The sequence below is a fragment of the Cordyceps fumosorosea genome (assembly GCF_001636725.1).
Source record: "Cordyceps fumosorosea ARSEF 2679 chromosome Unknown scaffold_51, whole genome shotgun sequence".
Taxonomy (NCBI): Eukaryota; Fungi; Ascomycota; class Sordariomycetes; order Hypocreales; family Cordycipitaceae; genus Cordyceps; species Cordyceps fumosorosea.
The window spans coordinates 34,043-46,140 of NW_017387351.1; the positions used below are offsets into that span (position 1 = coordinate 34,043).

General features: G+C 53.3%; 4 protein-coding genes across 4 annotated transcripts; 2 read left to right on the forward strand and 2 right to left on the reverse strand.

Annotated features, from left to right (window-relative positions):
- Nucleotides 1–3,229: 3,229 nt before the first annotated feature.
- On the forward strand, nt 3,230–4,398 carry ISF_09498 (Basic leucine zipper; the record flags this gene model as incomplete). Its single annotated transcript, XM_018853100.1, has 2 exons — nt 3,230–4,033; nt 4,102–4,398. 2 exons carry the CDS (start codon nt 3,230–3,232, stop codon nt 4,396–4,398), a joined length of 1,101 nt encoding a protein of 366 aa, XP_018699707.1.
- A 915-nt stretch (nt 4,399–5,313) lies between these two features.
- Nucleotides 5,314–5,934, reverse strand: ISF_09499 (hypothetical protein; the record flags this gene model as incomplete). The annotated part of the gene is made up of 3 exons (XM_018853101.1): nt 5,314–5,531; nt 5,677–5,805; nt 5,922–5,934. 3 exons carry the CDS (start codon nt 5,932–5,934, stop codon nt 5,314–5,316), a joined length of 360 nt encoding a protein of 119 aa, XP_018699708.1.
- A 1,937-nt stretch (nt 5,935–7,871) lies between these two features.
- Nucleotides 7,872–9,636, reverse strand: ISF_09500 (Glycoside hydrolase, superfamily; the record flags this gene model as incomplete). Its single annotated transcript, XM_018853102.1, has 4 exons — nt 7,872–8,396; nt 8,452–8,740; nt 8,793–9,420; nt 9,483–9,636. 4 exons carry the CDS (start codon nt 9,634–9,636, stop codon nt 7,872–7,874), a joined length of 1,596 nt encoding a protein of 531 aa, XP_018699709.1.
- A 1,314-nt stretch (nt 9,637–10,950) lies between these two features.
- On the forward strand, nt 10,951–11,259 carry ISF_09501 (hypothetical protein; the record flags this gene model as incomplete). The annotated part of the gene is made up of 2 exons (XM_018853103.1): nt 10,951–11,025; nt 11,080–11,259. The coding sequence occupies 2 exons, from the start codon at nt 10,951–10,953 to the stop codon at nt 11,257–11,259; spliced, it is 255 nt and encodes an 84-aa protein (XP_018699710.1).
- Between the last annotated feature and the right edge of the window lie 839 nt (nt 11,260–12,098).

Here is a 12,098-nt window from a genome sequence, read left to right on the forward strand (position 1 = left end):
GGATAATAAGAGGATAAGAAGGATAAGAAGGACAGGGGAAATAGGAAAATTAGGAAACCTAAGGCAGAACCAAGAGTACCACAAATAGGTAGGTAAGAGAATTAGGCACTAGGACATAAGGGTAATAAAGAAGAAGAAATTAACTGATTATCACCATCTTCGCTATTATCGCTATTAATACCTTTATTACTCTCATCGCTGGTCACCCAGCCGCTGCAAAACTACCTGTACCCACTAGTAGAATCGCGACTCTACAAACTACAAACTGAGTACAAAATCGACTCTGCAAAATCAGGCCTCCTGGTCAATAATGGCGACGTGATAACTAACAGACCTTTAAAATTGACGCCTGAGGGTGCCGGCAGTGGGCTTGGTCTGGCGCGGCATGCCCGAACATATGTATACTTTACTTGAAATCAGGCAACATTTTGAAATGCACATCATCTTGAAAGAACCAGCTCAAAACATGCGCAATCAGTACTGATGTATTTGCCAGCTTGGCAGATCGGGGTGTCCGCGACGGTTACGGTGCAGGAGATGGGAGATGCTGCGACTGATTCAATGCTGCGTCCATGTAGCCAAGCCGCATGAGCAGTTCTTCATCCCTTGCCATTGTCCTTGTCAAGGTGAAGCAGAGATGGCCATTCCAGACGCGCGTTCTAGGCATAGGGCAGTGCGGCAAAGCCTGTCTGAAACAGGGCCGCAGGAATGGTGGCGGGCGGGCCGGCGCCGACCCCTATCCGAAACATTGGTGTTTTCCTCTCTTTTCTGTTTCAGGGGGGTATTGACAAGTCAGGCCCAAGCAAGGGAGCCTGGGCTCGCCGCCGGATGGCATCATCTTCCAGCAGATCTCGACAGTGACTGTACGGATACTTCGTAACTATACGCCATTAGCCTCAGTGGCAAAATTACGCCATTACGAATTGTGCGCCAGTGGTTCCCAAGGCCTGGCTTTTCCATTCGTCGCCATCTTAACAAAATGGAACCTCTGGGAACAGAAACGAAACACTAAAACCTGAGGCCCTCCATGGCATGGAGCGCGAGCTGGCGGGCATCTCAAGACTACCCCACGCTATACGCCATGGAGCATGTTTGTGGCAAGCTTATTCGTACACACGGCCAAACTCGTAATGTGTGGTATTATTAGCAATCTCTCTTTTGGCCTTGGAACCAATTTTCCGGTAGGTACGGTGTTCTGGTCTGGTGTGTTCCGGATCCTGAACGATGTGGATGCCTTTAGACTTTATTCCTCCGTGGATACATATGACTGGACATATGACTGGTAGAGCCGATACTCCTTCTGAAAGCTGGGCCAATAATAAGCGAGGCTCTGCTCTGGGTAGGATGTGATAGTCATGTCCTTGCTACGCGATTTGTGCCTGGCTCTGCCTGGCTCGCCCTGAATGTAGCCCTGGGGTGTAGCTAATACTATCTCATCACAGCGGGAGGTTCGCTAGCGAATTCGTTAGAGCAGTGGCTGGTTAGCCTTTGCGATGGGGGCAGGATGATCGGCTCTCTTGCCCTAGCTAGGATGGTCGCGATCCAGTGCAGGTTACTCAGTACTTCCTGAATGAGCTCTGAGCGAGCCTGACAATACAGTCTCCCCTGTTTGTTGAATTCCGGCAAACAAAGAATTATAAGTGCTGAGCTGGGCCGAGACTTGCGAGGCTGCCTGGGCGGAGCTGAAGCTGCAGCCTGGGCGATAGACGAGCAGAGACAATACTGGTATGTGTTGTGATGCGGCAGAGCGAGACAGCGGAATTGCTGAGCATCTGAGTGTGGAAACCGAGTGCGCTTTGGCACGGTCCACGGTGCTTGCCCCTGCCCCTTTGCTGTAGCTTGCTTTTTATGTGGCATGGGGTGAGGTGTCTGGACTCAAGACGGGCCATGGCAAGGGGGATGGATCTTCGCCACACAGAACAAAGTTTGGACGACGCTAGGACCGATTGCCAAGCGCTCAGCCCTCAGTGGCAGTGGTAGTGGTGCATGCGTCCTCGGGTTGCTTCGATGCCATCAACTTATTATTGGGGCAAGTGGTTTGCTTGCATCGCACATGAATTCGTAATGCTTAATTCGGAATGTCAGGGACCTTGTAAACTTGATGCAACGAGAGTTGTCATGGTTAATCGAGTGTCCAACAGAGATCAGGTTACCTTCCAAAAGAGGAAGGCCAAGAACCGAGAGACAGGCTCGGCGCTTGGAGTCGATTTATTCAGCCTCTTTCAGGTAGGTAGGCACTTGTGGCTGCCCCATTGATGCCTTGCTCTATTATTCATGGCGACAACTTTAGGGAGGCTGCGGGGGATTTTTGTAGGTTCCATGCCATTGATGGCGCCAAAGGCACTTTGCAGGACTTGTTGATGCTTGATGCTCATGATGGTGCCGAAGCATAATAACTTGGCGGAGAGAAACTCTGTTCAGTCTGTTCAGTGGCGAGGCTGGAGAGCCTCATCCACACCGTAGGCAGGCTGGTGCTTACTGGCGGGGCCGGAGGTTGCTGGATGGAGGCTTGTGGGCAAGGACGGAGGATCCGGAGGCTGTGGGAGCTTGGAGCTTGGTGCTTGGTGCTTGGTCGCATCGTGAAAAGTTGTGGTAGCGCCAAACGCAAAGTGGTGTCTCGCCTGATGGCCCCCTTTCGAAAGTTCGTTTGCAGGAGTCAAGGGCAGTCAAGGGGAGTCAAGGAGGAGGGGGGAGTCCAAGAAGGGCAGGCCACTTCCCTGTGGATTCAGCCCAGGCGGCATTGGGTGGGTGGGTTGACTGCCTTGGAGCCCCTTTCTGCCTCAGGCACCAAGGTATCCGCCCTTGGAAACAACCACCGTGTCCTCAATGATAAAGAGGCGCCGCATCCACCTCCAGTTTGCCTCACCCAACTTCCCATCCCTCGATCACGGGCTCGCTTTCTTAAATTTTACGGGGCGCTCAAGAGGCAATGACCTTCGAACACTTGTCCTCCACGCGTCCCACTGCACCCTCATCATCCCACCACTGAGTAACCACCGCCGAATATTGCCTAGCCCTCAGTTGAGTCACTCTTTATTGTGACTGCCTGATATGCACCGCCAGTAGGCAGCCACATCTGACAATCAACTTTCTCCTCTGCCTTGTGCTTTCATCCCGATACAACCTCTTGCTCCATCTTTCAAAAAGTGGTCACTGCATCGAATTGCACCTGCCTCTTGTTTTTCAAATCCAAGCAAACAACCAACACCCTCAGCACAACATCACAACAATGGCCACTCAAGACTTCCAACTAGTCTCGCCCGCCGAGTCGTTACTCTCGGCCCCTGGCGACAACTACACATCGCTCTTTGACGGGAGCAACCTCGATGACAAGCACACGACATTAAATCCTATGGAGATGATGAGCCCACAATCATACATTGACAAGTCGGATGCCTTATCACCCGTCGCCGAAGAAGACGAGCAAGAAACCACAGACGACAAGAGGCCAACGAAGAAGCGCAAGTCCTGGGGTCAAGTCCTTCCTGAGCCCAAGACCAACCTGCCCCCACGCAAGCGAGCCAAGACGGATGACGAAAAGGAGCAGCGCCGCGTCGAGCGAGTTCTCCGTAATCGCCGAGCCGCCCAGTCCTCCCGTGAACGCAAGAGGCTCGAAGTTGAAGCACTCGAGAAGCGCAACCAGGAGCTCGAGGCACTTCTTCTCAACGCCCAAAAAGCCAACCTGGTACTCGCCGAGCAACTTGATCAAATTCGCCGCGATTCCGGTGTTGTCACCCGCACATCTACGTCACTAGACTCCCTTCGTGACAACCAGATTTCTCTTTCTCCTACGCTTTTCAATTCACAAGATGGTCACAACGCCGACGCCAAGTCGGCCGATGATCTCATGAAGGAAATCCTCATGGACGCCAACCCCACCGTCGACCCTGTCGCTCTCTCTCCCGAGCTTGGCCCTAAGAAGGAGCCCGACACGGAGCCCGAGCTGATGGCACAGACTGAAAGCACCTCTCCCGACATGACACAACATCCTGCCGCGATGTTGTCCGACCTGCAGTGTCATATGTCGGCGGAGGTGCCCAAGTCGTTTCAACTCTCGCAGACTCTGATGTCGCCTCTTTTGGCCTGGACTCTACAGCTCAGGATGCTGCTCCTTTCGGCATCGGCAGTGGCTTCAGCATGCCAGCGGCCGCTGATACAGATCGCTATGTCCTTGAAAGCGAACTTCTCGCTTCTCCCGAATCCACAGCTTTTGACGACGATTATCTGGTTGGTGACTCTGCCCCCGGCTTCGCGGATGGACTTTTCGACATCAACGACTTCCTCAGCGACGAAGCAGGCCACGTCGTCTCCGACATTATGGCAGCGAGCAACTATGCCGCTGCGGACCAAGGTCTCGACGCCCAGGTCCACGACCCTGAGACTCAAATCTCTTCGTAAGATTCTTTCCAGCAGCCCCAGTCTGGCGCGTCCTCTGATGGATGCGACGATGGTGGCATTGCGGTTGGTATCCGAGAGAGGCGACGACCAGGTCGTGAACTTGCAGCGCGAGTCCTCTGGTACGCGCGACGAAGCTTGTGAGCTGACTCGGTGTCTAAGCGGCGTAGATCTGCCTTCCAAGGAAGTATTGTTGACACTGTTGTGGGCCCTAGAGAAGGAGTCACGGCGGATCAAGAACGAGGACGGCAGCACGACAGGTGACGACCTGGCGTCTGCCTCTCAACAGGAACCAATCTCGAGATATGTACTAAAGGTGGCACGTAGGGGGAGAGGGATGCAAAGGGTAGCAAGACGCTACCACTTGGCTTGAACCATTTGGACTTTTTTTTTCTATGATCTTGTTTTTATACATGGCGGGAAGGGGCAAAGGCGCAATTGGGAAACTAGAACCTCTGACTAAAACGAGGCAGCGATATGATTGATTCTGATTCAGACGAATTTCATTTACCCTGTACGCCGAAAGCGTGCAGTTTTCTTGATATCAAGTTCCAACTATGCTGTGTGTGTGATTTCTTGTTAACTGAGTTGCGAATATGCTGTGCGTGTGATGCTGAGTCTGTTTGTTAACTCATTGATGATGGGTTTGTGGTTGCGGAATTTCCCGTCTCGGTAACTCGCATCTGTACGTACATGTTAAACGTTAAAACGGTCAGCTTGGCAAGAACTCGTCTTCATGATTGATCATTTTACTTTTACTTGTCCGGGTGCTTAACATTTGAGTTGAAGACATGACGCATTCTCTTTATGATTGATCAAGTTTTACATTTTATTTATTATTTTGTCTGTCTTTTGTTGTCGCTTTCGAAGCTGTCAAGCTCAACTTTCCACAGCCCCTTCCCAACGCGCCCAGCAAGATTAGTAGCGGAAGTGCTCGGGCGCCTGGTAGTCCGGGTTGTACTCGTCCTGGCCGCCGTAGTGCTGGTCGTACATTTGCTCGGCGCGCTGCTTGGCCTCGTGCTGGGCGCGCTCGCGGTCGATCCAGTCGGCGCCCTTGGTCTCCATGAGCTTGTCGACCTCGGCGCCGGCGAAGCCCGCGAGGAGCTCCTTGGCGAACGCGTGCGAGACGGGCTTGCCTGTCGAATATGATTGTTAGTGAGGAGGAAGAGAATAGAAGAGAAGAGAGAGAGAAGAGAGAAGAGAGAAGAGAGAAGAGAGAAGAGAGAAGAGAGAGAGAAGAGAAGAGAGAGAGAAGAGAAGAAAGAGAAAAGAGATCCATACCCTCGGAGCGCTGGTGGTCCTCAAAGGCCTTGAAGGCGGCAAAGGAGGCACCACCGGCGAGCAGCTCGTGAGAGAACTTGGACTCGTGGCGGCCCTCCTGGAGCTGGTCGTAGTTTTCCTTGGCGTCGCCTGTTTCACGAAGTCAGAGTCGGCTCCTTTTCCGGTTGCTCGAGTTGTCCACACCTTGCTATCGCAAGAGGAAGCCTGTGCCGTTCATGGACCCTCCGGTGTAGGTGAGCTCTTACCGAAACCGAACATTGTGAATGGATGTTGTGTAGAGATGGGGATTGGTAAGAATTGGACGTGAGATTGCAGTTGAGAGAGGGGAGAAAGAGAAGAGAAGGTAGCTGGCCCTCATGAGCAGGGCAGGCGCCTTTTATTCATGACTTCTTCTACGCTAGGCCGAGCTATGGACCAACCAAGAGTCTACGCATGCCTCTTCTGTTTTACCCCTCACCTCGAGGAAGTGGTCCAAAAGGGTCCCTGGATCCAGCTCTGCCAGGGTCCTTCTCTCTGTCGCGTCCTTTATTACGCAACAAGAGTCCGGAATAGAAAGCGGGGGAGGGGGTGTCGTCGTATGCGGATGAGAAGTCAGTTCCTGGAGCTGAGCCACGAGTAGCGGGTCGCCAATTGTCTCCCAGAATCTTTTTGCTTTGTGGCTTTCGTTCCAAGTATAGCGATTGTCACAATGGGCAGCCGCCTAGTTACAATGTCGATAGGGAAGTTTGTATGAGAAGTCGTTGTACCTGGCCCGGCGTGATGGCTGTGCTGCGGGTCCCGCGATGCCGAGTTAGCCGTATCCCCCACCCCTGGATGCAGCTCTTCTTGGTTCGATGATGGACCAGCAGGCCGAGTCCTGGTAGAGCGCTCGGGCTGGCCGGCCAGGGCGAATCACAGAGCTTCGGGACGCCGTGCACAGAGGGCGCGTATCACGTCTCCAAAAACAAGGCCTCTCTTCAGATATCACAAAAGCTGAATCGAGTTCTACAACTTGGGCCGCCTCGTCAGTTGATTAGCGAAGCTAGCCATGGGAGCTGTGATGAGGGGGGCCAGAGTTATGGCTAGACTCAAAGAGGTGCCAATGAGTTCGAGCGGACTCGGCGTGGTGCTCCGGCCTCCCTCGATGCGTTGGTTATTTCCCTGCTGTTGTTATGCTAGTTTTCATCCATGAATTCTTCTGTAAATAATAGGTGAGTTAAAAGAGACCGTCGGTGACAGGTGCAGCTACCTTTGTGGTTGTTGATCAGGGAGCACCAGTCAACCTGGGTTGTTGGTACCGCCGCCAGCCCGCGATCCACCTCGGTTTCATCCAGGTGAGGATCGGACGACCGGCTGCTGTCCGCCTCGCCCTTTGTTTACATCTCGTGGTTGAGGCGACAATCAAATCCAACCGCCGCCAGGCGGCAATGTATCCTGATTATTACATCATGCCGCAGTAGTTAGCAGGTTCCCGAAACGAGCCTTTGTGCACCTACCAGGCCGTGCCGCAGTGTCAAAGGAAGCCGGCCGCGACTAGGTAACTGCGCCGGGGGGTCGGACCAAGTTGTAGCAGCTCAGACAGCAATGGGCCAGTAACATTCAATGTCGAATCACTCCTTGCACCTCCTCAATGCTTCCAATACTCATACTCTCCACCAATATCACCCATTATGCCCACCACCGGCTCCGCTTGCTGCGTCACCGCGGGGCCATGGCCGGGGGTGCAATGGTAGGTAGTAACTTGGGTGATCCCTCTTCAGTTCGATGCGACACTCTCGGTTGAGCAAAGTGAAGAATGGCTCGTTGAGAGTTGCTGAACAATGGATTCGATCGACTATTCAGCCATCTCTTGCGGTCTTGAACGGCGCTTCAGGATGACCGGTCAAAGCTGGCCGTGGCTATGAGCAGACTCTACTGGCCGCTCCGTCCAAGTGAGCCGAAACGAGCTGATTCTTCGGCGTTATAAGTGAATTGAAAGAAGGAAAAGAGACGGAGAGAGATACGGATGCAAGCAAGATCGCCAAGAATGTTCGCCGCGATAAGCTGGGGCCGCAACGGCCAGATCGACCCTGCCAAGACCTCACGATCGGGATCGGTGGATCAATCCGCGGTAGGATCATAGCTATCGCCATGTTACAAGAGAAAATGCTATAAGCTGCACGGCGCACACAACTCTTCAACTACTGAGCTGGCATTATTACCGCAAGCAGCGAAAGTCAAGATTCAATATCCAGTATCGCCGCGGAAGAATCCGGAACCTGCAGCGTCACCACGCCCCCGCGCACCGCGAGTCTCTCGCCCGTTGTTACGTTCCGCTGCCTGACCGGCCTGCCCTTGTCCAGCTCGTAATTGTAGCTCCAGCCGTCAAAGGTGATGCCCGTGATGGCGTCGCTGCCGTTGGCCATCAGGCGGCGTACCCCGACCAGCGCCCGCAGATCCCCGACATGGAACGTGTACGACCGGTGCAGACGTGCCGGCGGCGGACCGGGGAGCGGCTCGACGCCCGCGCCGTCCTGGGTGGTGTTGTAGCCGCGCATGTTGATGGCCAGCACGCGTCGCAGATGGCCCCCCTCGTAGATGGAGTACGCCGCCTCGTCGTCGGACGCGAGCGGCAGCGAAGCGACGCTGACGTCGCCGCGCGTCAGGTTGCCGAGCGCGCTGGCGGCGGCGATGTTGCCGTAGTACGGCGCCTTGGTACCCTTGACCGCCTTGGGCGTGTCGATCGGCTGCCAGCTCTGATACTGCGAGTGTGTGTGTCAGCGGCGAGGTATTGGCTCGGATGAAATGGGGCCTCACGCGGTAGTTGGTGCCTTGGTGCATATGCACGCGCTGGTAGCCTGCGGCGGCAGAGTACATGTTGTAGTCGAGCCCCCAGAGCGCGGCGCCAAACGAGTTGGACAGGCCGGGCTTGCCCTGGAAGTAGAGTGAGTTGGTCTCGCCGAAGATGAGGGGTGCATTGCCCTTGCCCGTGGCCATGATCTTGCGGTACTGGCGGAGCTGCTCGTCCACGTCGCGCGTGGTCCGGGTGTGGTTCATCAGCGTGTGCTGCAGAGTCACGCCCGGGGACGTTGCGCCGTCAATATAGCTATCAAGTCAGCCGAGGAGAGCGAGCATCCACCAAGTCAAGATACACCCACTTGTGCACCGAAAAGGTGTTGATGTTGTCGTCCTTGTTCATTCCCAGGTTCCAGACATCCACCGCCTTGAGCGACGACACCCTGTCATCGTACGACGGCGCCATGAAGTTGAGATACTCGGCTCCCAGCTCCGGGCAGTGCGCGCGCATCTGGCGGCGGATCTCGGCGGTGCCGTTCAACCACTCGTGCACGTAGTCTTCGGGGCCCCAGCTCGTGCTGCGCGGCGCCCACCGACCGCCGAGGTTGAAGTTGTTGGGCTCGTTGCCATACTCGTACGCGTAGAAGCGGTCGCGGCCCAGCGCCCGGCACGCCAGCGGTGCCGTGTCGACAAGCGTTTGCCAGCCCTCGGCCGAGACGGCGCTCTTGGCCAGGTTGAAGCCGTGAGAAAAGCGGACGTCGGGAAGCGTCCGGTACGACTCAAAAAAGGACGGGCCGATGTAGATGGTGGTCGGGTAATCGTTGGACCGCTCGGGGTCGTAGGTGCCGTTGATCTGGGTGGCGAGCGAGGCATTGAACAGCGCGTAGTCTTGGGTGTTGCCGCCAACGCGGATATAAGGCTTGCTACCAATGATGTTGCCAATATTGGTCAGGACGTTGTCGGTGAAGCTGTTTGGGTTGGATGTGTTGCCTGCGGGAAGATTCAGAGTTAGTCAGGTCTGAGCTGTGCTGTGCTATCGGAAAGGGGCGCACCAGCAAAGTCGGGAAACGACGACAGCTCAATGGAATAGCTGATGAAGGACGGGCCGGGGGCCGAATTTGCATTTGATGCGGTCAATGGAACATCGATGGGTTGGGTGGTGGCAGCTACACCAGCAGCGAGAAGAATCTGCGTTTGTGTTCGCATGGTGATGAAGACGGCGAATAGTTTCTTGACTGGATGCTGATTCCCTCGTCCACGAAGCTGGCAGTCGCCCAGATACACGGGCGGGGGAGGAGCTCAAGATCACCTCCTCTTTCTTCTCCGCATTATCAATTGCCGACAATAACATAAATCAATAGGTAATCGATCCGACAAGAGCAGTCCCGATTGGAGGAGAACAAACAGCCTGCCGACATTCCTTGCTGGCTGTATGGGTGCGATGCATCTGGTGGAATCAAACAAGAAAAGCAGGGATTCCCCGCTTCATCTCGGAAGTAATACGGCCAAAGACCTTCCATCTCGGGAAAATGATGGTCAAGTTACATTGGTTGGTGATGGAACGGATACAACGTTGCCAAGTGCAGAAAAACAGGACCTCGATCAGCAACCCGCCACAAGTAACCGCCAGTATTGTGAGTACTTGGTATCCTGTACCCTGGCAGCGCAGCTTAATGTAACATGTCGCTATATACACAGCATTCGTCCTTCTATTTCGAAATTGCTATGAGTGTTTTTATTTTCTCAGTATTTTTTTGGGGGGGGGGGGTATCGTGACGTTCTTGGCGAGGAAGGTTTCACCCGGTTAGTGTCAGAGAGACGGTTATGTTAATGACCTACTACCGGGTGCGATTAGTCTGCCCCAAAGAGGTTGCAACAGAAGGTAGAAAATTCCTTGATAATTGCCGAATTTGTATGCAATACTTGAAGCGTAAAAGGAAATCCTCGCCGCCGAGGTTTTCTAACAATTCCGTAACTCGGTTGCAGAGGACCTTGGCGGCATGGCATCAAGGTACTCCTTATTCACCGACCATTTTATGCAGCCAGGTGACCATAAAAATGCTCACCTAGTTTGCCGGTGTAAGAGACCCCGGCAGCTGTTCTAACAAGGCAATCTTCTAACACGGACTATAAGTCCCCCGTCCAGGGACCACCAAAAAAGACTAGAGATCTATCGTCCTATGCCATCCTGCACACGAGTAGCCTCATGCATGTGCCCTCGGTCCGCTACGAGCTTGACTCAACCCATTCATGGCAAGGCGCCGCACAATGACCATGTCATGGATCTTGGCCTCATCTCGTCGTTTCACTCAGTCTGACCCTTCCAAGCCTTGAATGCCAAATGACGATGTCGTCTGTACAAATTCTTCCGCAGATGCATCCGCCATGTATATAATAAGCAGACTATACCACGTTGACCTAAATCTAACAAACCATCGCAACCATCTCAACATCTATCCAACCAAGCTACCCACCCAGCCCAACCTCGTCTTGACGACTTTCATTCAATCTTCTGGCAAGATGCAGCTCTCTTCCATTACTCTAATCCTCTCGCTGGGCAGCGCTGGTCTCGCTGCTGCTTCTGCGAGCAACGGCGTGCGTCTTTGACCATCCATTAGTTTTAGTTGATGTGTCTGACAATTCAAACAGTTGTCCGTGGCGCTCCTTCGTCGAGCCAACGACCGCGGCTTCGAGTTCACCTCGGCCTGCATCCAAAAGTCGGACGACTTCTTCAGCAGTTGCGAGTCCTCCAAGCAGGCGGCTGGCCAGAGCACTCGTCCATGTTTCGACCAGGGTCATCAGTTCATCGTTGACTGCTTGAATTCGTAAGGCAAGAGAATCATTCATAAAACTACGCCTTGGTATGACTTTGTAGGTCTTGAGTAGACTGAATAAGATGGCAAAATTATACCTACTTCGAGGATGCATAAGAGAAGCGGATAGAATAATGATTAAGAGGATTCCAAGACAATAGCAAGGTCAAGGACGCAGCTACAGTGATTGGCAACATGTATTGGTCCCCTCCAGGTATCTGACCTATTCCTATGACAGTTGAGATATGTGAGACATGTGAAATACTAAAGATATGTAAAATGCTTTGAATATGTGAAATATCTAAGATATAAGAGATACCGAAGATACATAAAATACCTAGAATATCTAAAATATCTAACATACCTAAGCTGCCACAGAGAGGTGAGATACCTAAGAGGGGACAAATACATGTTGCCACCCACTGTAGCTAAATAATACATCAGCATTCTTGTCCTATATGTGCGCACTTATTATGTAGACAAGTACCCCTGCATTATGCATAGCCCAACGGTTAACTTTTCGCACAGGCATGTCCAGCAGTCTGCTGGCTTGGAAAGCCCTAGCTTTGTGACTCCCCGCCAAGGCCGTGTCCATTTTTCACTTTTACTGCCTCTTAATATGGAAGAGTAAAAGTTCACAAAACAGGAACACGCTTCAACTAGAAATCCACTAATTATGTCGTCCGCTGGGAATAATCCAAAATTTCCCAGTGCTAGATGGCTATCCTTTGACGGCTGGGACTACAATGGCATGAAGGCGCGCCTCTCGAAGCCGCACTGGATGCCATCAACAAGCCAGCCCTGCTCTCACACGCAAAGCAGGTCATGGGACAGAATGTATCCATAAGCACGCCG